Source organism: Micromys minutus (assembly GCF_963924665.1).
Source record: "Micromys minutus genome assembly, chromosome: 1".
In the NCBI taxonomy this organism is placed as follows: domain Eukaryota; kingdom Metazoa; phylum Chordata; class Mammalia; order Rodentia; family Muridae; genus Micromys; species Micromys minutus.
In genome coordinates this window covers 246,585,923-246,612,588 of record NC_137969.1, presented here as the reverse complement: position 1 = coordinate 246,612,588, position 26,666 = coordinate 246,585,923, and the positions used below count along the sequence as shown (strand labels likewise).

General features: G+C 46.7%; 1 protein-coding gene across 1 annotated transcript; it reads right to left on the bottom strand.

Annotated features, from left to right (window-relative positions):
- Nucleotides 1-26,666, bottom strand: LOC308417935 (uncharacterized protein). Its single transcript, XM_080913257.1, has 10 exons — nt 26,595-26,666; nt 20,993-21,643; nt 18,957-19,230; nt 17,966-18,116; nt 16,908-17,098; nt 13,654-13,964; nt 4,890-5,543; nt 2,834-3,107; nt 1,794-1,944; nt 1-882 (listed from the first exon to the last, which is right to left on the bottom strand). The coding sequence occupies exons 2-10, from the start codon at nt 21,624-21,626 to the stop codon at nt 688-690; spliced, it is 2,835 nt and encodes a 944-aa protein (XP_080769383.1). The 5' UTR covers nt 21,627-21,643; nt 26,595-26,666; the 3' UTR covers nt 1-687.

Here is a 26,666-nt window from a genome sequence, read left to right as displayed (position 1 = left end):
TACACTTATAAGTTTATTGATTCTTCAATCTTACCTCTTCATTTCAGTTGGTGGCATTCACCTTTTGTGTGACTGTCAACTGGGAAGTAAAAGAAGGGCTACTTTGCTCTAAGTAGGAGTGCTGGGGGTGTGATGGGTCTGCTCTGACCAACAGGCCCCATGCACCTGCCAAAGCAAGGGCTCCAACTCTGTGCCAGATGTGGACAAGGTCAGGAGATCCTGCAAGGAGCTTGGAGGAGGGAAAGACTGAGGCAGGACTGGGAACTGAGTGGTCCCAGATGCTGCAGATAGACACGGCATCTAGCTTTCTTCTTGGTCCATATAGGTTGGCCTGTAAGCTTGCACAGTCCCTTCAAGACAGCAAAGGTCAAGAGAGACATAGCCTAAATTGAGACTGAGCCTACCTTATGGGGCTTTTGTGTGGAGGCAGATAAAGGGGAGATAGCTGGGGCAGGGGTTAAGACAAACTTCAGGCTCAGGGACATGAGCTAGGGCTCCCAAGAATTCTGGGAGCATGGCACTGATTACTCATAGGCCTCTGTGCATGAGGTTGAAACACAGTCACAGTCTAATCCAGGCATGCCATGGCCAGTCAGAGCACAGAAGCCAAAATGTACATGGAGACCCACAGACAGTCTTAATGCCTGGCTCCTGGGAAGAAGCATCAGCTCTTGGGAAGTTCTAGTCTCATTTGGGGTTAGATATCTTGGCCAAAAAGGTGACAGTTGCAGTTTCTGTGTCAGTGATAACCATCAGGAAAGGATGGTTGAAATATACAGTCAGAGGGTCCAGTTTTCCAGACATTGGGACAAGTTTGACCCCTGTGGCGGCAGCTGCTTCCGTGCCTGTCTCAGCCACATCCAGCACAGCCTTGTGGACCACCTGTGGGAGAGAAACACGTCACTCAGTGCAGACAAGAGCGGGCAGAAAAGAGGTCTGGAGCAAGCGCTGAGTACTGGCCTCGTCTGCTGGTGACTTTTCTTGTTCCTTTCATGACTCTAACCACGGATTTCCCAAGTCTCTGCTCAGGGTGTGAGATGAGGCCTGTTCAGGGTCTGAACCTGTGCTGCCCTCACACCCAGTACAAACTGAAGGACGGCAGTGGGCAACAGCAGGCATTTCCTCCCAGGCCGCTCCTCAGCTTCTTCAGGGGAACAGCCAGGGTGCTGGCAGCCAGTGCAGGGTTCACATCCCTCCTGTCCAGCCTCCTCGGGATACACAACAGCAGTGCACAGCCCATGGCTTCACATTCCCAGATGCCATGTCCTGCTGTTACACATCTGAGCCCAGGGCTCTGAGTGGACACAGCACATTGGGCACTGACAGGCTGTGCAGCTAGGGATGCAGTCTGAGGGTCTAAGGCAACTTCTCTCTGTTTCTTGGGGAACTGTCAAAGATTCCTTGCTGTCACTGTTACTGTTAGTAATCAGTGTGCTGGTCAGGAAGAACTGTGCCAGGCTTGGAGGGCAGAAGCTGAGGCTGGATATGCTTTGGCTCTGCAGTGGATTGTGGTTGATATCTGCAGTGTAGCACAGGTTGGTACCCATGTGGTCTAACATCAAACATAGGCACTTCCCTACCGTGGGCTCCTGGGTGTGGTTACATCCAGGGGGTAAAGTAGAGACTGGGTGTATGCTCTCAGCAGGAGTATCTAGGGTATTAAGTTCTTCCAGGCATGAGGGAAACTGAGGCATACAGGTCGTTTCACAGATGTGCCAATCCCACATGCCCACATGGCCTTAACCATCGATGTTCAGAACCCAAGATGAACTACCAAGTGCTTCTTGTCTTACCTGGGAGACTCTTAGGTCCTTGTCTCCAGTGATCCCTGACAGGTCAGCCTGTGTGGAGAAGACTTCCCTGATGCCCAGCTCTGGAAGGATGTCCTCCAGGTTGTAGCTGGTGGAGATGGAGAACTTGGGCAGGTGGAGCTCATCTATCATCCTGAGAAGGAAAGAGAAACAAAATTGTCACTGGACCGTGTCCCTGGGGCTTCTCTCCACAGACAGCCCTCTCCCTAGAGTGAAGCCCCCTTTCCACCCATGCCTAGACCACGAGATTTTGCTCTTTCTAGCACATTAACTTTCCATCAGTGACTGAGAATGTAGACTGAAGACAAGCAACCTGACGCGGTCCTAACTCTTCCTTGACTGAGAATGCTTTCCTCTTTATCCACAAATGCAATCCTCCCCCGTCATGCCGACCCTCAGACATCACCGAGTGAGCTTTTCTTTTCACACAGCACACTGCACATACAGGCTCACTGCTCCTCACCTGTAACTCACTAAATAAGGATTAGCTTAATTTTCACATCCCTTCTCCCTCTTACTCAATGACAAGAAAGCCCAGAAGGCCTTTTCTTAAAATTTCCTTGAAATTTTTGTGCTTCAGCCTCAGTTATTTTCTTAGGGTCTAAGTCAGAGGCAGACACATAGTAGGTCTTCAAGTCTTATTCCATGTATGGTGAATGAATAGTCTTGAGAGAATAAGATGGCTCCACCGGGCTGATTCTCAGAGCTCATCTCCTGTCAATCACAATTCCCTCCGCCTTCCAGCTCATTCTAGGTTCATGAGTAACTTACAGCCTTCTAGAGGGAGGGACTCTCAGCATCCAGTTCTAGATGATCTCATCTTGTGAACAACAAATTCAACAGCAACTCAGGGCCCAAAATACATAGCAGAGGGGAATTCAACTCAACTCCACCTGTCCCCTGCTGACACCTTAAGCATTCATTCCACTGGGTACTAGTGAGACTCTGAGGTACAGGGACACTGGGCCTCAGGCAACAGCAGAACAGGGAGCCAGGCCAGTTCTGGTCCCGAGGACACACACCTGGGTTCCAGAGACTCCTTCCACTTCCTCAGGGTCTCTGGTTGCAAACTGTCTTCCACCTGCTGCATCCTGCCCTGGTCAGGGAGGATGAACATGGCGCTGGCATTTCCTGTGTACTTCAGCTCCACCACAGTGCATTTCATCTCCTCATCCCGGAAGTAGGGTGTGGTCAGGTCCTCAAGGCTCATCATGGGCACCCTCACAGGTCTCCTTTTACCCAAGTAGAACTCAGACTTGAATGTGTCACGGGGGTCAAAGGGCACCTTCCATTTGCCTAAAGAAGGAGCAAATCACCAGACGGTAACAGCAGCAGAGGCACAGCACCTCCTTTTCATTCAGACTCAGAGTTGTGACAGCAATCCATCTGTATTCAGTCACTCAGAGTGTCCCTTAGTGTGTCATACGCTGAACTAGAAAAACCTTGGTATTTGGTCAAGCTGCTGCTATGAGCATTGTGTCCAGGCTTGGTTTGGAAAGGGGAACCTCAAATCCACAACCTGGCTACTTGGGCTTCTGACACAGTCAGGGACTTGGTGTAGAGTGTGCAAGAGAGAAGAGAGTGCAGGTGGTGAGACTGGAGACGGGGATTGAGGGTCCTGTCTTCCTCAGGGGAACCATGTCGAGAGGGCAAAGCCTTGTAGGACAGACTTTAGGTGAAATAGAACAGCGCAGACTGAGATCTCCCATATTGTGAACAGTCAACAATCCCATAGATTGTGGGCTAAGACATGGGTAAGGAGTCCTCATCTCACACAAAGACTATGGTCACCACCAACCACAGGTTCAGCTCAGGCTTATCCCAGATTCCTACTTCCTGTCCCCACTCCCAATGAATGCACACTGTGGGACTTGAGAGTGAAACCATTTCTTGCTTTTGGCATCTCGCAGCCTAAGCATACATCCCACCTCACACCGAGCAGCACTTGAGCCTGTGTCCTGTGGACAGTTGAGAGAGCCATGTCCTGCATCTGACCCTTCAGCCTGTCACACTGCTTCCACTATCCCCAGCCCACAGCAGCTCTGGGGACATCCTGTCCTCCTGCCCTCTGTCCTCCTGTTCTCTGACTTCCTGTCATGTAATTCTGTCCATTTTCACCTTGATTTTCTGCCTGTAGTTCCAGCCTTACTTTCCCTCTGCCCTGGACTAAGTTTAATTAGCCCCAGATCCACCAGGTCTGGTCACATCATGACTTCTGGGCTGTCACCTTGCTCCCCGTGTCTATCAGCCAGGATGTTGTGGGTGTGGGATCTCTGGATTTCCCCCCAGTACCGTTACGTATAACATTTCTAGCTGAATCTCCAATTAACTTGTGCCCAAGTCTTATCAGACTCTCTGGCTCAGGAATATGTCTTGGGAATTTTAGCTTCTCATGCTAAGCAGCTGTTTTACAAAAGCAAAATTCCACTAAACAGCTAGACACTAAACACAGAACAACAACTTGTTCTGGCTGACTGGTCCCATCTCTAATGTCTTTTACCTAGTCCCTGCTTCTTCATGTCAAGGGCTAGCTACAGAAAAGACTCATGGGAGAACTCCTGCATAGTAATTGCCCCCAGGGCTCTTCACTAGCTGTGGGCTATGCTGTTTTTTCTCTTAAGATTAAAGCAGTCACCCATCTTAGGGTAACAATTCCCCATCCCATCTGCTCCCTACTAGAGACAGAGGCTCCTCAACAGGGATGTACAAGTCCTACAGGAGCACATTCAAAATGCCTGCAGGAGGCAGTCTGAGGGAATATGTCTCTATAAGGAGTTTTCATGGCTTCTGCACACTCAGGTGGGGCTGAACATGTGAGCTATAGAATTCTGCTAATGACTAAGTTTAAGTCACAGCACAGGTCACTCTTCTTAGATGGACAGATCAGAGTTTATGTTGACTATGTACCACGAACCATTTTCAAAAATCCCCAGAGAAAAATTAAGGCCTTTGGGTCATAAGAAGTAAGGTACCCATGTCTACCAAACTTAGAGGATCTCCTTTCCAGTGATCATCCTATTGACACAGGTACCAAGTCAACATCCTCTCCCTCCACTCCCCAGACATTTCCACTCTCACCTTTAAAGTAGATGTAATTCACCAGCACCATGGCTATGCTCTCATCCAGCTCTGAGATCAGTTGCTTGATCTTCCCCTGGGTCTGTTTCCTCACATAGCCATTGATGAGCTTTTTAGCTTCACCAGGCTGCTGGAAGTCTGCTGTGAAGGCCTCAGCCTGGTACAGAGCCCGTGCCTTCTCCTCGAACTCTGCCAGGATCTGCAGGTGCTTTTGAATAAACATGGCGCTGCCTATGCTGATCTGTACCAGGTTCCCTGGCTGGTTGAGCTTTTGTAGGAGGTGCCCAAAGCCCTGATGAATGTCTGCCTCAGGGGTCTCTGTGAGATTGAACTTGAGACCTTCTAGAATCTCTTCCAGGGTGTTGTCTTTTGCTCCCAGGGACACAATAGCCAAGGCAGCTGAGATGCTAAGTGGGGAGAAGACAATATTTTTATCTGGGTTCTTCAAAGCCAGCTTCTTGTAGAGGCTGAAGGCAAAGTCAGTGTTGATGGAGGCCAATGTGAGACTGTCCAGTTGTCTCCCATTGTCTTGGTCTTCATGGAATTGAGTGTCCCTTCCCAATGTGCCATCTGGGAAGCATAGGACATCAGAGCAGATCCCTGCCATCAAGAGCCCCAGAGCTACAACGAAGGCCATCTTCTCTGTTCTCCAGGCTGAAAGGAAAACATCCTTTGAGTATGGGAGGACTAGCTGGTACTCTCACCATTTCCTTGTTCTCCCATGTGACCGGCATCATGCCCTGCTCTGCTGCCCTTCCTGCCTCTGTGACCATCTACATGATCTACTCTGGAGACTCAGACGACAGTACTGCCTCATGTGCTCCCTACTAACATGAAGGAAGTGCTGTTGCAGTAGCAGATTTTTCTAATGGAGAATCAAATACTCAGAGAGTTAGAGAGATATGCCAGGGTCAAAGAAGAAGCCAATATAGAAGAGGGGGATGGGTATAAGCCCCACCTCCTCAGAATATTCTCTTTCTCTCATGGTAAATGGACCCATTAGAAGGCAGGGACTCCTCTTGCTTTGCAATTGTTCCCTTCCTCCAAGTTCCTTGCTACTTGTTCCCTGTAGGCAGACCTCAGGGGCCTTGGAGCAGTAGTTACCGCAGGGTCTATCTTAGCCTTCCTGTGACAAGTCTGCAAAACCTCAAAATTGTGGCCTGAATCAGAGCATGTTTCTGAGAGTGCAGATGAAAACTGAGAAGAAGCATCTGAAACATCCGGTGTGGTGTGAATAGGTATTAGTAGGGTCACTAGGGGAAGGTTCTTTCAGCCCTGTCAGGAAACCACATGGTGATTTGTACCTCAGGCTAGGAAGACCTTCTGGAGGGAAGAAGAAGGAATGATGTCAGTCTCTGACATTTGGACCAAATTTCACGTTGGCTGTCAGGATGGCTGTGTGATAGTAAGCAAATGGGTGGACCTCTCTGTGCAGCTTAGTGAGGGGGACAGGTTACATTACTGGTAAGTGGTTGGTTATTGTGGGCATTGGGAGTGGTTGTTGAAAATGTCTAGGGGTCCATCTTCTCTTTATACACCTGGTGAGGGGGCCACAGGCATCCTAATGGGCTACTGCTTATCACCTGCCATCTTGGTAAACAAGATCATCTACGCTTAGCCTCTGGCCATTTGTTCAGGCGTCCAAAGGAGAAGGTAGTTGGTAAATGAGTGGGAGGGAGAGGATGAGAGAAAGGGGAGAGCAGGAGTTGGAGAAAGAAAGGAGTCATAAAGCGGAAGAAAGGGGGGAAGGAGGTAGTAGTAGGAGGGCTAGAAAGAAGAAGAGGATGGAGCCATGGGCAGATGGAGGGGAGAGAAGAGGGAATTGGAAGGACCAGAGGAGGGCGTGTTGGTGCTAAGCCACTTGTGCAAGTAGCTATGACATGCCTGCAGATGAGCCAGGGACCTCAGCAACTTGGCTGATTTTACTTTTAGACTGATGCAAACATTTCTTTGGGAAAGCACAAAACAACATTTTCTGCCAAAGTTATCTCCAGAGAAAAAAGGCTGCTCGGTTCATACAGCAGGAGGCATGGCTCAGTGACTTGCTTAGTCGAGGGTAAAGTCCCTCTGCTTGGCCAAGGATCTGGGATCTACGAGGGAAGTGGGGCCCCAACCCCCAAGGTCAACTCCCTCAGAGTGACTCTGCAAGAGTCCTGTGTCACCCTAGCTATGACAGCAGCATGCAAGCTAGGCCAGCTCTCCAAACTGCCCCCATGGAGTCAGAGGAGCAGGCTCCAATCACTCTCTATGAGCACAGACCACAGCGTCTTCATCTTCCATAGGCAAGAGAGACAGAACAGAGAGAAGATTTTAAGAACCCCAGAAATATTCCCTGGTTCTAACCCAGTCTCTCAGGCAAAGCCCTTGCCCCACCCCCACAAACATAGGTTGCAGGCCACAGCCAGTACCACACAGTTCTGGGATGGTTCCTTCTGTCTCTGGAAGCAAGGAATCCTGGACATTACCTGCACAGCAGATACCAGTCAGCTGCCAACCTCTGTGAAAGCTCACTCCTGATGTTCAGGGTTGCCACTTGCCTGGTGTGTTGCTCTCCCCAGGACACTGAAGCCTATTTATCCCCATCACAGGCTCCTCCCCCTCTTAGGAAATGCTGGCATGGACAAGCTGTGCTCTGTGTTCTGATTAGAATTGTGCAGACAGGGTGATTTCTGGTAACATGGATTTGTAGTCTTTATCAGAACTACTTCCTGATGAGAAAATCCCCATTTCTGCTCTACACAAGCCTACTTTTCTCCTAGGCATGTCTTCTGTGTACCAAATGTTTCATACTCAATGTGGAAAGGGGGGAGAAGTGAGAAGCAAAAGGAGAGTGCGCAATCTCTGCCCTGTTGGTCTCCAGGGAGGGCTTCAGCCAACATTTGTCCTGGAGTCTCAAGTCATTTTGGACAGAACAGAGCAACTCTATGTCCATCCCCCCTAGTTTCCTTATGGATATTTAGATATTAATAAACACATGCTTGATGTTTACATCAAGAACCTGTTCACACTTACATCTATTTTGTCAGGAATGCACATATGCTAAATAGAGATCTGCTCTCCTCTATTTATGCCTCATTCCCTAACCTCTCTGTTGGGCAAGAATATCATGGCCACCTCATGCTTTTCCTTTCTCTTACACGTCTTACATGCATCCAGATCCTTCCAGTATTTTCCTTCTCCTAAACTCTGAGGGGCCTTTGTTCACTGACTCCTATTAATGCTTTAATGGATTCTCTTCCATACTCCCTCACTGATCCCAAAGTACAGGACACCCTTTCTTTTCCAGAGGGTTTCCATCAGCACCCACATTACAGTCCTACTCCAGGACCCTACCTTTACCCATGTATCACTCTGCACAAGGCTTAAAGCCTCTTATACAGCACCTGCTTAATAAAGGTGTTCTCAAGCATACTCTTTCAGACTGTATCACCCCTGCCTTGCCCATCCCAAAGCCTGATGGTTTTTACTGCCCATGCTCAGGACCTCAGCACCATCAGCTCAGCATCCTTTTCATCCCATGCTCAGGACCTCAGCACCATCAGCTCAGCATCCTTTTCATCCCATGCTCAGGACCTCAGCACCATCAGCTCAGCATCCTTCTTATCCCATGCTCAGGACCTCAGCATCATTGGTACAGCATCCTTCCTATCCCCCTAGCAGGACCTAACCCGCATATTTGACTTTATCAAACTCTTTCTCTACTTCTCCCTTTACTCCCAGATAACAGCACCTCATCTTACTTGGACTATCTGCCCTAGGGGATCTGACTCAGTTCCCATTATTTCCACCGGGTTCTGGCCACTGACCTCCTTTCGCACAACCTGTCCCCCAGCAGCTTAAACCAGTATGTAGATTACCTTATGCCATGCTACCTCTCACTCTGCTGCTTTAGAGCAGCATTCAAGAACTCTTCTTGGGGCTGGAGAGATTGCTCAGTGGTTAAGAGCACTGGCTGCTCTTCTAGAGGTCCTGTGTTCAATTCCCAGCAACCACTTGGTATCTGTTAACCACCTGTAATGGAATCCAATGCCCTCTTCAGGTGTGTGTAAAGACAGTGACAGTGTACTCATACACATAAAAAATGAATCCTTAAAAAGAAGTATTTATTAAAATCAAAAGAACTCCTCTTCTCAAGACCTCAGTCAGGAGGTAGGAGAGGAAAGACTATGTGAGCCTACTAATATGAGACCAACCGAGGAATAATATACATGGTAGGTTAAGGTTTCTGTATTTAGGTAAGAGAGTTAACAATACATTTCTGTTTGTCCTGTGCAGGTTAAACTTTTTGTTTGCAGTTAAAGAATAAGATCCCTTTTGTCTTGTGTTAAGTTCTTGTAATTTGAGACCAAAATGAGAAAGATAAACCTCGCAGGTTAATGGTTCTGTTTGCAGTTGAGACCATTTGTCTCAGAACAAAGTCCTGTTTGTCTATCCTACGTTTGTTTGACCCACCTTTCCTGGATGTGCTTGATCACATGTGGGCAAGAGGTGCTTGGGCAGGAAACACATCAGGGCGTTTGCTTGCCCTTATTGGATGCAGGGAGGAGGTTTATAGGCAGGGAAGACATCAGGATGTACACTGCCCCTAATTTGATCTGATGGGAAATGCAGTGAATCTTGGGCTTAGCCATTTTAAGCTGCTGCAAGATGTGACTCATAGTCATTTTCTGGGAAGCCAAATGTGGACCTGGTCGAAGTCCACCCCTGACCACTATATGATCATTATATGACTAATTGTCTTCAGTTGTCTTTAACCCGTGGCCATGCTTTTCTTGTCAGATGGTGAGATTAATGGTTTCTTTTTGCACTTGCTAGAGTTAAGAAGTTCCTGTTTATCCCGTGTTAATTCCTTGCAAATTAAGGTTTTTATTTGCAATCAAGAATGAGCTCCCATTTCTTAGATCTTATATAAACTGCAACACATGTTCTGCAACCTACACTAAACTTGTGACCCCATCTACATGGTGTATATCCTTCCCCTTCCCCTACCCCCTTCATTGTATCTTTCCAATAGTGTATAACAGCAACCCCTTTGCCCTTATAAACACTTTATGTCTCCTATAAAAGGGAGTTCAAGAGACCAGCAAATTGTTCTTTCAAATCCCGACTTAGGGCGAGACAGGCGCCTACCCACTTCTGGGTGTACCCCCACTACAGCTTATTTCAATCTGACAATTGTGGGTTTGTTCTTTTTCTTTGCAATTCTCATGTTTAACAAAAGGCTGGAATGTTGGGTCCAAAGCAGAGACCCCAGAACAGTGGTGCTGGAGACAAGGCTCTAACAGAAAGCCTTTGACTGTGTAAACAGAAGCCCAAAGGCAGTCGTGCCCATTGCTATCAAACAGGTAGGCATGGTACTGGAGAAATAGCTGAGAGCTTTGCAGGCTGAAGGAGACTGGGGCAGGCATGAGATTTAAACCCTCAGATTCTCAAGGGTTCATCTAACCTAGGAATGTAGTCACTTCATCCTTAGCATGAGATGTAGTCAACCCTCAACCTTGCCTTCTAAAATATTGCCTTTCCCACGTTTGACTGAGGAAATTAATTCTTCACTGTCTACTGTAGACATAACTTTTTGCAACCTACTTTTAATAAGGATTAACCTCTTCTCTAGCCCACTACCCAGCAAAGGTAGTTGAAGAGAAAAGTTATTAGGCTATGGGGGAAGTGGACCTGTTCAGCAATAGTTCTTTGGGGTTAAGCTTGATCATCTTTGGCAGCAGGTCAGTCCCACGGCAAACACAAAATATGACCCAGCAATTGCAGACCAGACCTTTATCTCTAGGCAGACACCACACACAAACCAGCAGCTGCAGACCAGTCCTCTCAGCAGGCAGACACCAGGCACAAACCAGCAGCTGTAGTTCATTCCTGAAAAAGCTGCAAAGCTTGCCAACCAGACTAAGGCAAGGCCACAGAAGCAGCAAACTGCCTCACAAGCTGTGTTACCACAAGTTGAGCTCAACAACAATATGTCAGGCGAACTTAGACACGTGTTTCTTTTGTGAAGAATTGAATAGCAAGACAGAGCAAACTGAACCAATGCATAGTGGTGGTCTCCCACTGTCTGTGGGGTCATATTTATTATACTCCTGCATCATGGGATCTTTCACGTGTTTGCTATATCCAAAATCCTTTCACCCATGTCTGCTTCAGGAAAACATCCTTTCACCTGTGTGCCCCAGCAAAACAACTTTTGACATAAATGACTTTCCAAATAAACCAAAAGTTTCCACGTTAGTCTACTGAACCAGAAATGACTTGCTCTAAAGGAGACATCAGGCAAAAAATACTGTTGAATCTCAGAGCCCACCCATAGTCTGCTCTACACCTGTATATAACCAGCCTTAAGGCTAAGTTGGCTCCTGGAATGGAGGTACACTGCTGCTGTAGACTACCTACCAGAGAAGACGACTTGGATACTGGGTTAAGCCAGTAGAAAGTCTTTATAGCTGGATAGAGATGACAGTGGCTGTTCAGGATGACACTGTATCCCTATTTCTCAGGGTGAACTTTTAAGTAGAAAAACCATATCCTGGGGGGGGGGTATAATTCAGTTAACAAGAACATTTAGTCAGAATTAGAACCATAGAAACCAAGAAGTAAGGGTAGTACATTTAGAGATGTTTTGCCCCCCAACTGTGAACTTTGATGAATTAGATCTTTGCTTTCATTTTTGTTAGTGATGCTTTCTACATGCTTATTTTCACATCCTTGTTGGTGCTTCCTTAATGGATCAGTCGTGCAGAGGTCTGGGGGCCTCCTGTGTTTTTGGGGGACCTGTTAAAGGATACTACTAAGGAGCTCAACAAGTTTGCTAGTTGTCTTAGCATTCCAAATGCTGTGATGAAACACCATGACCAAAAAGCAAGTTGGAAAGGAAAGGGTTTATTTGCTTTATACTTCCACATCACTGTCCATCATCGATGGAAACCAGGACAGGAACTCAGGCAGGACAGGAACCTCAAGGCAGGAGCTGATGCAGAAGCCATAGAGGGGTGCTGCTTACTTGCTTGCTTCCCACAGCCTCCTCAGTTTGATAACTTATAGTACTTAGGATCACTAGCCCAATGATGGCCCTTCCCATAATGCACCGGCCCTTCCACCATTAATCAGTAATTCAGAAAATTCCCCAGTGCTTTCCTACAGTCTGACCTTATTGAACCTTTTTGTTTTTAAATTGAGGTTTCCTCTTTCTGGTGACTCTAGCTTTTGTCAAGCTGACATAATCTAGCCAGCCAATCAATTCAGTGAAGTAGAAGACTGAGTAATTTGTATGGGAATGCATTTTTAGAGTGTTGGGTAATTGTGGAAGGAATGTAAAATGGATCAGATTGAGGTTATTGATATGGCTCAGATAGTAGAGACTCTAGTTTAATTGGGATACTCATACAGTTAAAAGATACCAATTAAAAATATGGATATCTGAAGCATTTGTCTGAAGAACCACTACTGAAAGTGGGTTGGAGATGCCTGGTACTTCTTGGGTTGGTGCTGATGAAGGGATTTTAAGGTTCAGGAAAATTGCAATGCTAGATTGTGTGTGCTGTGTAAAACCCAATCTTTTACAATGGGAAAGCCCAGAAGAGATGCTCTTCACCAGTCTTGTAACATGAAAAATGGTGAGAAGGGCATCAGCACATTTGAAGGGCTTTATGGTCGCCCTTTTCCTGTGACAGACCTGGGGTTTGGAGACACTGCTGTTCAGTTGGATGCATTCAATGCAATTGTGGGAAGCCACCACATTCGCCATTACAAGATGGCGCTCAGCCCAAAGGGAGGATGGCCAGTTTTGAGATAAACAACCTAAGTGCGCATGCACATATGCCTGTTTTGCTGACTCATGCTGACTTGTTCTCTAGTCCCAAGTATGCTAATTAGGGCATACAGAATGCACCAATCAGGTAGCACACATCCCTCCTAAGCATATATAAGGAGGGTTGATTTCTGGGCTCGGGGTCTTTCGCAACTACAATCAAACCCGCAATAAACGCCTGTAGAAAGATCCTGTTGTGGTCCGTCTTTCTTGCTGGTGAGATAGGCGATCGCTACATGCAATGAATTTTGTTGGACCTCGATGTAGCAGGGGCCAAGTGGATGAACTGAATCAGCAAAGTCAAGGTGATCTTACTTATCATAATGGGCAGCATAGACAAATCAATGATCTAAATGATCTAATCATAATGCACGGCACTTTCAAAGTAATTTTTATGGTTGCATGACTCATATAGACCATTGGTACCAGCAAACTAATCTTGGTGTTTCCAACAGTGGAACTGATAAAAAGCTTTTTTTTTTTTTTTTGGTGCTTCAGATGCTGTTTATTGACATTCAGGTAGGCACCATAGCAACAGGCCTAGAGACGCTACAGAAGACAAGGTGGAGAGTGGAGCATCTGCAGTGACAGCAATGGGTGCACAAGGAGGATGAGGGAGGCCAAAGCTGCTGGGAAAGCAAGTCAGGGCCAGGGCCAAGTCATCTACAGGGAACCCTGGGCCCCACACTCTCAGCCCCTACTCTTGTCTCCTGGCTCCAGGTTAGAGCCGGGAATTCTCTGGACAACTTTCTACAGGAGCAACATACACAGAGATGCTGCTGCCCTTCTGTGATAGTCAGAGGGTTTCCAGTCTTGCATTCTTCTTTCACCCCTGGCTTAGGTAGGGCCATGAAAAATAGCTGGGCTGTATTGCACGTTTCAGAGGCATTAACTTTTCCTGGTGTCCCAGCCCACCAGTGCCATATCATGGCTCAGAGTGAGCACTACAAACATTGCTGACAACATCTCTCTTCTTGAAGAGGCCTCGGGCCTTGCCAACACCCATGGCCAGGTTTACACGGAGGTCAACATGCTCCACCCAGGCGTCCTGTACGGCGTCCTTACACAGCACAGGGAAGATGCCGTGGTACAGATGGGCCTGGCGAGCAGTCTGGGGTTTGCACTTCACAGCAATGACAGGGGCACGAGGGTGGTACCTGACCACTTGGTGAGCACTCCTGCCAAACTTGGTGAGTCCAATAATGCAGCACTTGAAGGAGGCCTCCACGGTATCCATGGCGGCAGCTTCTGTGGGGTCGCTGGTAATGGGCACCAGTGGTGGAGCTCCTCAAATAACTGCAAGTGGTAGATGACAGCCGCTGCCTCTCGGGCAATTAGGTGCTGCATGTGAACAGCCTCCAGAGGGTAGTCCCTTTTTGCTGTTTCTCCTGACAGCATGATGCAAACTACCATCTCACCCTCCCAACAGCCACTTCCCAAAGTTAAAATAGTATGAAATGAACACCATCAGCCTCTGGAAAACACTGAACCATGAAAGAAGTTCCCAGGCATTTAATCTCAGTGAAATGCAGTGTTTGGGGGCACCTATCGTTCCCCCACCATAATCTGTTACCTCAATTGCACACTGGATCTCTCCCTGTAGAGGGCTCATCACCAAGGCAACAACTGATGGACAAGAGAGAGGAAACCCTTAATGCCCAGGGAATGAGAAGTTATTCCCAATATCTAAGTTCTAGACTGCAGGAGACATGGACTCAGATTTGGCCACAAGTTCCAGAATCAGCTAATCAGTAGAACGAGATGCATTAAGCACCAGGCTCTTTAGACACTTGGCCTGAATCCAGGACAGCGGAGGGATATAGCTGCGGCTAGTCAGCATTCATGGAGTGCAATGTAGTATCCCAGTCTCAGGGTGATGCCTAATAGACACATTGGGAAGACTGTTGGGACATTTGATTGTTTCAATAGATAAGTTCTCCTCTTTCATCTCATGGCCATCGGGGAAGTTCACCTGAGTGCTCACTGGGGGGTCCTGAGTGTGGTCTACAAGGCTCCAATTCTCTGATGACCTCATGTCCTCTACTCAATGGGTGTTCTTAGTAGCCTTAAGACTCAAGCAAGTCTCAACCTGAATATATACCTGTCCCTCTCTATAAGTTGAAATTAAGGCAATACATGATTGAACAGTGGAGAGGTAGGTGGGAAGAGTCTGGAGGAGTGGAAGAGAGGGAGAGGAGGAGGAGAATGGCAGAGGAAGAAGATGGAGGCAGATGTGTATGTTTTTCTCAGCACATCTCTAGCTTGATAAGGTTATGATTATTTCTAAGGGTTTCTATGGGTCTAATTTATCTCATCTGGAAGGGCAGTTTATATCTTTGTCCACTGGTTTTGAGCTTATTGTGTAGAGGGCTTATGGATTGAGAATTTAACATATAAACCTGTTTGATAAGTTAATGATTGTAAAGTTATGTTTCTACCGGGCAGTGAAGGACAGTGAGTGAAAACAATATACAGAGGTGGAGAGTGAACCACAGCCAAATTCATGGAGCCACCAAGTTAGAGATTTCTGCAGTCCCATATGGCCTCCGGGGGCCGGCACTGGAGTGGGATAAAAGGTTTCCACCTTTTAAATATTTACTGCAGCACCTCTCCATATACAACACTGGCTATGTTCCCAGGCCTAGAGGACTCTCCATGAAAAGCAGGTACTGCAAGCTGAATGCACCTTGACCTCCCTCCTTCTTCTTTCATGGAGACAGCAAACCAGCTTATCTCTTGAGCTTATCCACTCTCCTTTCCAGCTGTGTCCTGATGTTTCCCAAGACTGCCCTCAAGGGCACTGCTCACCTCTCACAACACAGTTCTTTGCACTGTAACCTCATAGAGTACCTTTTCCAAGTGAGAAGCTTTATCTAATCCCAACACTCCTGTGGCATTGAATTATTCCAGAATCCTCAAGGAGACAAGCTCTTTGCTACCCTGTGTCCACTCCTACCTCTTCTGCTTTAACATCACTCGGCTCTGTTATCCCAGAAATTCCCCTTCTCTCAGATTCTCTGAAATGGCCTATTGTTCTTTCCCCTGCCCCAAATATTCTCTCTAGTTATCTGAGCACCTTCTCATCACTCTTGGATTCACCTCAATAGAGATGTCAACTGATCAGTGGATCATTTGGTTCTTCTCTGGGAAGTATTAGAGCCCTGTTTCCTCATCCACCTGCCACCACAGTGACACCTCATGAACAGTTACAACTTGGGGATGACAGTTCCTCTGGCATCAGGAAACTTGGAGGAGCACCCCCCAAGATATAATGTCTACTTGTGTGTTCACAAGGAGATTACTAAGCTGTTCTGGGCCTCAGTTTTCTCATCCATAAAGGAACTGTTAATACCATGAAGGTCACAGGGCCATCACAGGAGTCACGGAGTGAGTGACAATCTCTACTACTATGTTGTCACAAGAGACAATGCAACGGGAGTTGAGGGAACACATCCTGGGCACTTTCTGTTTGTATGTTTATTGATCCTACCGCTTCACTTTGGTTTATGTTGTTCATATTTTCTGTGAGGTTGGTCGGCTGAGAAATTAGAGAAAGGCTACAACTGTGCCCAGAGTAGGAGTGCCAGGAGGAGAGGAGCTGCTTTGACCCGCAGACCCCCATGCAGCTACAGGAGTTTGGGCTCAAACTGTGCCAAATGTGCTCAGGGTCAGGGGACCTTGCAAGGGGCACTGAGTGGCATTGCCTGCAGAGGGGAAAGCATAACCTAAGAGCATGGCACCAGGTGAGCTCAGATGCTAGAATAGCATTCAGTGCAGCAGGATCCCCTCTCAGTCCTGAGCCTCATTCTCATGGGTAGGCCCAGAGGGTGTCATGGCTCCATCATGATGGTGGAAGCTGAAAGCAGATGTGCTCAGAGCCTATAGTGAAAATGCATATATTTGTCAATGCCGAGATTTGGGGTGTGGACACATAAAAAGGAGTCACCAGGGAAGAAGAGTAAAGACAGATTCCATGTTCAGAAACGTGTGCAGATGCTCCCAAGAGGCCTGAGAGCCTGACACAGACAGTCTGAAGGATCCTGTGCATGTGGGAGACACAGAGATAGTGGGTGTCACTGTCAAGCCATCTTTGCAACAGCCAATCAGAGCACGAATGGTAGGATGTACAGCGAAATCCACATGCTGGGTCCATCTTGGGGACCTGGGCAGAATTGTCAGACTTTGGGAAGCTTCAGGCTTGCTTGGGGTTAGTGACTCTGCCCATAAAGAGGGTTGTCTGAGCATGTGTGTCAGAGATGACAATGACGAATGGCCTGTTGAACAACAGAGTCATAACTTGAAGTTTTTTCCCACGTAACACCAAATTGACCCCTGTGGCAGCAGCTGCTTCTGTGCCTGTCTCAGCCACATCCAGCACAGCCTTGTGGACCACCTGTGGGGAGAGAAACACATCACTCAGTGCAGACAAGAGCAGGCAGGAGAGAGGTCTGGAGCAAGCACTGAGTGCTGGCCTCGTCTGCTGGTGAGCTTTCTTGTTCCTTTCATGAAGCTCTAACCACGGATTTCCCAAGTCTCTGCTCAGGGTGTGAGATGAGGCCTGTTAAGGGTCTGAACCTTGCTGCCCTCACACCCAGTACAAACTGAAGGATGGCAGTGGGCAACAGCAGGCATTTCCTCCCAGGCAGCTCCTCAGCTTCTTCAGGGGAACAGCCAGGGTGCTGGCAGCCAGTGCAGGGTTCACATCCCTCCTGTCCAGCCTCCTCGGGATACACAACAGCAGTGCACAGCCCATGGCTTCACATTCCCAGATGCCACGTCCTGCTGTTACACATCTGAGCCCAGGGCTCTGAGTGGACACAGCACATTGGGCACTGACAGGCTGTGCAGCTAGGGTTGCAGTCTGAGGGTCTAAGGCAACTTCTCTCTGTTTCTTGGGGTTTCATCAGAACTGTCAAAGATTCCTTGCTGTCACTGTTACTGTTAGTAATCAGTGTGCTGGTCAGGAAGAACTGTGCCAGGCTTGGAGGGCAGAAGCTGAGGCTGGATGTGCTTTGGCTCTGCAGTGGATTGTGAGTGGCCCTGCAGCGCTCATAGGTTGGTACCCATGGATCTATAAAGCAAGTATAGGCCCTTCCCCACCTGGTCTCCTAGGTGAGCTCGTGGACACAGAGTGGAGGAGGGACATTTGTTAGGGAGCATCAGAAATGTAGGTGTTCTTACACATGTACCATGCCCCATGCTCACATGACCTCCACCATCCACATTCAGGACCCAAGCCGAAGCACCCTGTATTTCTTACCTGGGAGACTCTTAGGTCCTTGGATCCTGTGATTCTACTCAGATCAGCTTGTCTGGTGAAGACTTCCCTGATGCCCAGCTCTGGAAGAACATCCTCCAGGCTGTAGTCAGCAAACACTGAGAACTTGGGCAGTTGGAGCTCTTTTATCTTGCTGAGAATAAAAATAGCAATGTAAGGTTCCCTGGACTTCATGACACCCTCAATCCATCATGTCACTGGGGCTCTTTTTCACACACAGCCCACTCCCTGGAGTGAAGCTTTAACTGGACAACTTGACCTTGCTCTTCCTAATGCATTAAGTATTCATCAGTGACTGAGAGTTCGAGTAGAAAGTTAACTTGTCCTACTTGGTCCTAGCTGTTCCTTTACTGAGAATGCTGTCCTTCTAGATCCAGAAATGCAGTCCTTCCATGGTGTAACTCCAGCTTTCCTAATCCTTGGATACTCCCCTTTTTAACTTCACCCTTTCTCATATTTTATCCTAAAAAACAATAATTAACTTAATTTGCATTCTTACACTCTTTCTTCTTCAATTACAAGAGAAACCCCAAGGGTAAGTTTGTGCTTCTGTCTCTGATATACTTTCAAAGTCTACATCAGATGGCACATAGTAGGTCTTCAAGTCTTATTCCATGTATGGTGAATGAATAGTCTTGAGAGGATAAGATGGCTTCACCAGGAACAGCTGATTCTCAGAGCTTATCTCCTGTCAATCACAATTCCCTCCGCCTTCCAGCTCATTCTAGGTTCATGAGTAACTTACAGCCTGCTAGAGGGAGGGACTCTCAGCATCCAGTTCTAGATGATCTCATCTTGTGAACAACAAATTCGACAGCAACTCAGGGCCCAAAATACATAGCAGAGGGGAATTCAACTCAACTCCACCTGTCCCCTGCTGACACCTTAAGCATTCATTCCACTGGGTACTAGTGAGACTCTAAGGCAACAGTAGAACAGGAAGCCAGGCCAGTTCTGGTTCGAGGACACATACGTGGGTTCCATAGATTCCTTCCACTTCCTCAGGGTCTCTGGTTGCAAACTGTCCTCCACCTGCTGCATCCTGCCCTGGTCAGGGAGGATGAACATGGCGCTGGCATTTCCTGTGTACTTCAGCTCCACCACAGTGCATTTCATCTTCTCATCCCGGAAGTAGGGTGTGGTCAGGTCCTTAATTTTCATCATGGGCACCATCACAGTTCTATTCTCATCCAAGTAGAACTGAGACTCAAGAGTGTCTTGGGCATCAAAGGGCATCTTCCATTTGCCTAAAGATGAGACAAATGATCATGTGTTAACTGCAGGACAAACACTCCCCCTCTTCCCCATTTATGCTCAGCCTGTGAATCATGGCCGCAATCCACTCCTCTCCAGTCATTTAGAGTGTCCCTTAGTTTGGCATATGCTGAACTGGATAAAGTTTGGGAGTTGATCAAGCTGCCAGCTTAGAGTATCATCCCCAGGCTTGTTTTGGACAGGGGAAACTCAAAACCTCAATCTGGCTACTTGCACTCCTGACACTGTGATCTGGGGTGGAGTGTGTAAGAGAGACAAGGTTGAAGATGGTGAGCCTGTGGAGAGGAAAAGGTCCTATGTTTCTCAGAGGAACCATGCCCAGAAGGCAATGGCTTTTACAATAGGTTTTAGGGAAAGCAGAGCATTAGAGACTGAGTTCTCCCACATCAGAGCAGGTGATCATCCCATAGATTGTAGCTAAGACGTGGGTCGTGAGTCCTTCTCCCACATGTGCTGTGACAGTCTCTACAAACCACACATACTAGCTCACGATTATACCAGATTTCTAGTTTATTCTCCCACTCCCAACGCACAGTGTAGGACTTGAGAGTAAAACAATTTATTGGTCTGGGCATCTCGCAGCCTAAACATGCATTACTCTTCACACCAAGACACTTGAGTCTGTGTCCTGTGGACAGTTGAGAGAGCCATGTCCTGCAGTCTGACCCTCAGGCTGTCACAATGCTTCTACCATTCCTAGCCACAACAACTCTGGGGGGTTCCTGACCTCCTATCTTATATTTCTCTCCATTGTCACCTTGAGGTCTTTGTCTACAGCTCAGACCTGCCCTACTTCTGCCATGGACTAACTTTAATCACTTCCAGATCCACCCCAGGTCTGGTCACACCATGACTTCTGTTAGGCACCAATTTCGGGGCTTTTTGATCCAATTTTGATCCCTGATCTCTATGGGGCAGGATTTTGCTGGTGTGGGATCTCTGGATTTCTCCCAGTACTGTGACCCATAACATCTCCAGCTGAGTCTGCATCTGTCTTGCACCCAAGTCTCATCAGAATTCTTGGTTTAGGAATACGTCTTGGGAATTCTGACTTTTCATGCTAAGTGGCTAGTTATTTTACAAAGGCAAAATTACACAAAGCAATCTGACACTAAACACGTAACACTGTCTGCCCCACACTATCCCATCTCTAGGGGCTTTTACCCAACCCCTGCTTCTCCATGCTCACATCAGTTTAATACAGAAAATGATCAGAGGAGAAGTACAACACAGTAACTGCCTACAGGGCTCTTCACTATTTGTGGGCAATGCTACCTGCCGATATCTGTTCTCTCTCTAGGCTTCTTATGATCAAATAGTCCCGAGCCAACCTGGATACACCTAGAGGCAGAGGCTCTCCTGCAGGCATAGATATCTGTCATAGGAATGCATTAGAGATGCCTGCTGTGGGAATCCTGGGGGAACCTGTCTCTGTAGGAGTATCCATGGCTTCTGACCAACAGATAGGACATGTGAGGTATGACATTCTGCTTGTAAGTAGGATTAAGTCATAGCCAATAATCAGCTCTTCTATGGAGAGCTCAGGGCTTCTCTTGAAAAGAAAACACAACTATTGTCCAGAAATATCTTTGAAGTGGCCACTTGTGAGTAAGAAGAAGTTAGGCACCCATTTCTCCAAGGCTTTGAGCACATCCTTTCCAATGGTCAGCATAAAGGACACAAGTTCCTAGTCAACATCCTCTCCTTCCACCCCCAGGCAGTATCCACTCTCACCTTTAAAGTAGATGTAATTCACCAGTACCATGGCTATGCTTTCATCCAGCTCTGAGACCAGTTCCTTGATATTTCCTTGGGTCTGATTGCTCACATAGCCATTGATGAGCTTTATGGTCTCACCAGGCTGCTGGAAGTCTGCTGTGAAGGCCTCAGCCTGGTACAGAGCCCGTGCCTTCTCCTGGAACTCTGCCAGGATCTGCAGGTGCTTTTGGATAAACATGGCGCTGCCTATGCTCATCTGTACCTGGTCCCCTGGCTGGCTGAGCTTCTGTAGGAGGTGCCCAAAGCCCTGATGAATGTCTGCCTCAGGGGTCTCTGTGAGATTGAACTTGAGACCTTCTAGAATCTCTTCCAGGGTGTTGTCTTTTGCTCCCAGGGACACAATAGCCAAGGCAGCTGAGATGCTTATTGGAGAGAAGACAATGTTTTTATCTGGACTCTTCAAAGCCAACTTTTTGTAGAGGCTGAAGGCAAAGTTAGTGTTGATGGAGGCCAATGTGAGACTTTCCAGATGTGCTCCATTGTCTTGGTCTTCACGGAGTTGAGTCTCTTTTAATGTTCCATCTGGGAAGCATAGGACATCAGAGCAGATCCCTGCCATCAAGAGAACTAGAGCTGAAAGGACGGCCATCTTCTCTGTTCTCTAGGCTGAAAGGAAAACATCCTTTGAGTTTTAGAGGACCAGCTGGTACTCTCACCATTTCCTTGTTCTCCCATGTGACCAGCATCGTGCCCTGCTCTGCTGCCCTTCCTGCCTCTGTGACAGTCTACAGGAGGTGCCCTGGAGACTCAGAAGGGAGTACTGCCTCATGTGCTCCCTACTAACATGGAGGAAGTGCTCTTGCGTTAGTGAATTTTCATGGTAGAGAACCAAGACCCAGATTGGAAGACACAAGTTAGGGTCACAGAGCAAGCCAGAATAGGAGCAAGGGATAAGCAAGGGATAAGTGTGAGCCCTGTCTGTACCTTGTACTTGAGTTACCTACAGCCTCCACCTCCTTAGGCAGAACTCAGGAAACTTGAGGCTTTTTTTAAAAAAAGTCCCAGGTTCTTTCTTATCCCTTTGATAACAGGTCGGAGAAATCTTAAGGCATCTAAGTTCATGAAGTTAGGTGTTGGGAGGGTTAGTTGAGAGGAGGAAGGAGAGATATCTGGTGCAGTTCAGAAGTCCTGGACCCATGAGAACTGGTAGCAGAAAGACACACAGAGGATGGTTCTCTCAGGGAACCACATGGTGATTTGTACTTCAGGCTTGGAAGGCCTTCTGGTGGGAAGAAGAAGCAATGGTATCAGTTTCTGATATTTGGACCAGATTTTACGTTGTCTGTCAGGATGGCTGTGTGATAGTAAGCAAACGGGTGGACCTCTCTGTGCAGCTTGGTGAGGGGGCCAGGTTACATTACTGGTAAGTGGTTGGTTATTGTGGGCATTGGGAGTGGTTGCACGGAATGACTAGGGGTCCTTCTGCTCTTTGAACTCCCGGAGTGGGGACCACAGCCTTCCTAATGGGCTACAGTTGGAAGCTTGCAATCATGATAATTATGGCTACCTACCTTTAACCTCTGAGCATTTGTTCAGATGTGTAAAGGTTAAGGTGGATGGGATATGAACAGGAGGCTGAGGAAGAAGTGGAGAGAGAAGGAACAATGAGACTGGGGAGAGGAGAGAAGAGGGAAGGGAGAGGAAGGACAGGAGAGGATAGGAGAGAGGAGGGAGGACAGGGGGGTGGAAGTAAAGTTTGGAGAAAGGAAGTAGTAGAGAAAAATTGATGAAATGGGGGGGCAGGAGATATGAGGAGGGAGAAGGAGAGAAAGTAGGAGGGAGCAAAAGGAAAACGGGGAAGAGAATTCTCAAAGAACATACAGGGAACAGGAGGGAGTAGAGGAGGGTGTGTTAGCGCTAAGCTGCTTCTTCCCATTGCTTGGCCACCTTTACCCTGTGCTTTACTTTCAGACTGATGCAACCATTTCTTTGGAAAAGCACTAAACAATATTTGGTGCCAAAATTCTTTCCAGAGAAAAGAGGCTGCTCAGTTCATACAGTAGGAGACATGGCTCAGTAACTGAGCCTCCTTCGCTTCCCTAGTTGAGGGTGAAGTCCCTCTGCTCGGACAAGGGATCTGGGATTTAAGAAAGAAGTGGGGTCCCAAGCCCCCAGGTATCTCCTCTGTGATGTGAATATGGTAAAGCTGCCAACTCTAAAACAGTCCTGTCTTACTCTAGCTATCCAAGCTAGGCCAGTTCTCAAAACTTGCCCCTGTAGATTGCTTTTTGGCAAGATGGCCATTCTTTCTATATTAATCCTGCCAATCCATGAACATGGGAGATCTTTCCATCTTTTCACATCATCTTTGATTTCTTTCCTCAGAGACTTGAAGTTCTTGTCATACAGCTCTTTCACTTCCTTGGTTAGAGTTATACCAAGGTATTTTTTTTTCTTTTTACTGTTTGTGACTATTATGAAGTGTGATGTTTCCTTAATTTATTTCTCAGCCTATTTATCATTTGAGTAGAGAAAAGCTACCTATTGGTTTGAGTTAATTTCATATCCAGTCCCTTTGCTGAAGTCGTTTATCAAGTTTAGGTGTCCTATGGTGAATTTTTTGGGGTCACTTAAGTATACTATCATATCATATGCAAACAGTGATATTTTGACTTTTTTCAATCCAATTTGTATCCCCTTGACCTCTTTTTGTTGTCTAATTGCTCTGACCAGGACTTCAAGTGCTATATTGAATAGGTAGGGAGAGAGTGGGCAGCCTTGTCTAGTTCCTGGTTTTTGTGGGATTGCTTCAAGTTTCTCTGCATTTAGTTTGCCAAAAGCAATATACAGATTCAATGCAATCTCCATCAAAATTCCAACTCAACTCTTCATAGAGTTGGAAAGAGCAATTTGCAATTTCATTTGGAATTACAAAAAAAAAAAAAAAAAAAAAAAAAAAAAAAAACCTAGGATAGCAAAAACTATTCTCAACACTAAAAGAACTTCTGGGGAATCACAATCCTCAACATCAAGGTGTATTACCGAGCAATAGTGAAAAAAACTGCATGGTATTGGTACAGAGACAGGCAGATAAGTCAGTGGAATAGAATTGAAGACCCAGAAATGAACCCACACACCTATGGCCACTTGATCTTTGACAAAGGAGCTAAAACCATCCAGTGGAAAAATACAGCATTTTCAACAAATGGTGCTGGTTCAACTAGAGGTCAGCATGCAGAAGAATGCAAATCAATCCATTCTTATCACCTGCAAAGCTCAACCCCAAGTGGATCAAAGACCTCCCCATAAAACCCGATACACTGAAACTAATAGAAGAGAAAGTGGGGAAGATCCTCGAACACATAGGCATAGGGGAAAATTTTCTGAACAGACCATCAATAGCTTATGCTCTTAAGATCAAGAATCGACAAATGGTACCTCATGAAATTGCAAGGCTTCTGTAAGGCAAAGAACATTGTCAATAGGACAAAACAGCAACCAACAGATTTGGGAAAAGATAGAGGGCTAATATCCAATACATATAAAGAACTCAACAAGTTAGACTCCAGAGAATCAGATAACTCTATTAAAAATGGGGGACAGATCTAAACAAAGAATTACCAATGAATATCAAATGGCCAAGAAGCACCTAAAGAAATATTCAACATTCTTACTCATTAGGGACATGCAAATCAAAACAACCCTGAGATTCCACCTCACACCAGCCAGAATGGCTAAGTTCAAAAACTCAGGAGACAGGAGATGCTGTTGAAGATGTGGAGAAAGAGGAACACTCCTCCATTGTTGGTGGGATTGCAAGCTGGTATGACCACTGTGGAAATCAGTCTGTAGCTGCCTCAGAAAACTGCACATAGTACTACCTGAGGACCCAGATATACCACTTGTAGGCATATACCCAAAAGATTCTCCAACATATAATAAGGACACATGCTCCACTATGTTCATAGCAGTCTTGTTTGTAATAGCCAGAATCTGTTAAGAACTCAGATGTCCTTCAATAGTGGAATGGATGCAGATAATGTGGTACATTTATGCAATGAGGTACTACTCAGCTATTAAAAACAACGACTTTATGAAATTCTTATGCAAATGGATACAACTAGAAAATATCATCCTGAGTGAGGTAACCAAATTACAAAAGAACATACATGGTATGTGCTCACTGATAATTGGATAATAGTCCAACAGCTCGGATTACCCAAGATACAATCTACAGACAACATGAAACTCAAGAAATTTGGAAGACCAAAGAGGGTATGCTTCAGTCCTTCTTAAAGGGGGGACAAAATATTCATAGGAGGAAATATAGAGACAAAATTTGAAGTAGAGACTGAAGGAAAGGTCATCCAGAGATGGCCTTACCCAGGGATCCATTCCATATACTGTCACTAAGCTCAGAAAATATTGTGGACACCAAGAAGCAAATGCTGAAAGGTACCTGATATAGCTGTCTCCTGAGAGGCTCTGCCAGACAGTGACAAATACAGAGTCGGATGCTCTCAGCCAATGATTGGACTGAGAACAGGGTCCCAAATGGAGGGGTTAGAAAAAGAATTGAAGGAGCTCAAAGGGTTTGCAACCCTACAGGAAGGAAGAACAACAATAAACCAACCAGAACCCCACCACCCCCAGAGCTTCCAGAGACTAAACCACCAACCAAAGGTACACATGGAGGGACCCATGATTTCAGCAACATATGTAGCAGAAGATGGCCTTACCAGGCACCAATGAGAGGAGAGGTCCTTGGCCTTGTGAAGTCTTAATACCCCAGTGCAGAGGAATGCTAGGGCGGGGAGATGAGAGGGAGTGGTAAGTGAGAAAACATTCTTATAGTGGCCGGGGGAGGAGGATGGAATAGGAGGATTCCAGTGGGGAAACCAGGAAAGGGGATAACATTTAAAATGTAAGTAAATAAAATATCAAAGAAAAAAAAAAAAAAGGAAAACACTTGCCCCCATGGAGTCAGAGGAGGAGGCTCATTTATTTTCCATGAGTATAGACCACAGCACCTGTGTACTGGCTGGTTGTGTGTCAACTTGACACAGCTGGAGTTATCACAGAGAAAGGAGCCTCAGTTGAGGGAGATCCAGCTGTAAGGCATTTTCTCAACTAGTGATCAAGGGGGGAGGTCCATTGTGGGCGGTGCCATCCCTGGGTTGGTAGACCTGGGTTCTATAAGAAAGCAGGCTAAGCAAGCCAGGGGAAGCAAGCCAGTAATAAACATCCCTCCATGGCCTCTGCATCCATTTCTGCTTCCTGACCTGCTTGAGTTCCAGTCCTGACATTCTTTGGTGATGAACAGCAATGTGGAAATTGTAAGCTGAATAAACCCTTTCCTCCCCAACCTGCTTCTTGGTCATGATGTTTGTGCAGGAATAGAAACCCCGACTAAGACAACCTGCATCTTTCATAGGCAAGAGAAACAGCACAGACAGAAGGTTTTATGAACTCCAGAAATGTTTCATGATTCTAACCCAGTCTCTCAGGCAAAGCCCTTGCCCAACAACCACAAACATAGGTTTCAGGCCATAGCCAGTACCACACAGTTCTGGGATGGTTCCTTCTGTCTCTGGAAGCAAGGAATCCTGGACATTACCTGCACAGCAGATACCAGCCAGCTGCCAACCTCTGTGAAAGCTCACTCCTGATGTTCAGGGTTGCCACTTGC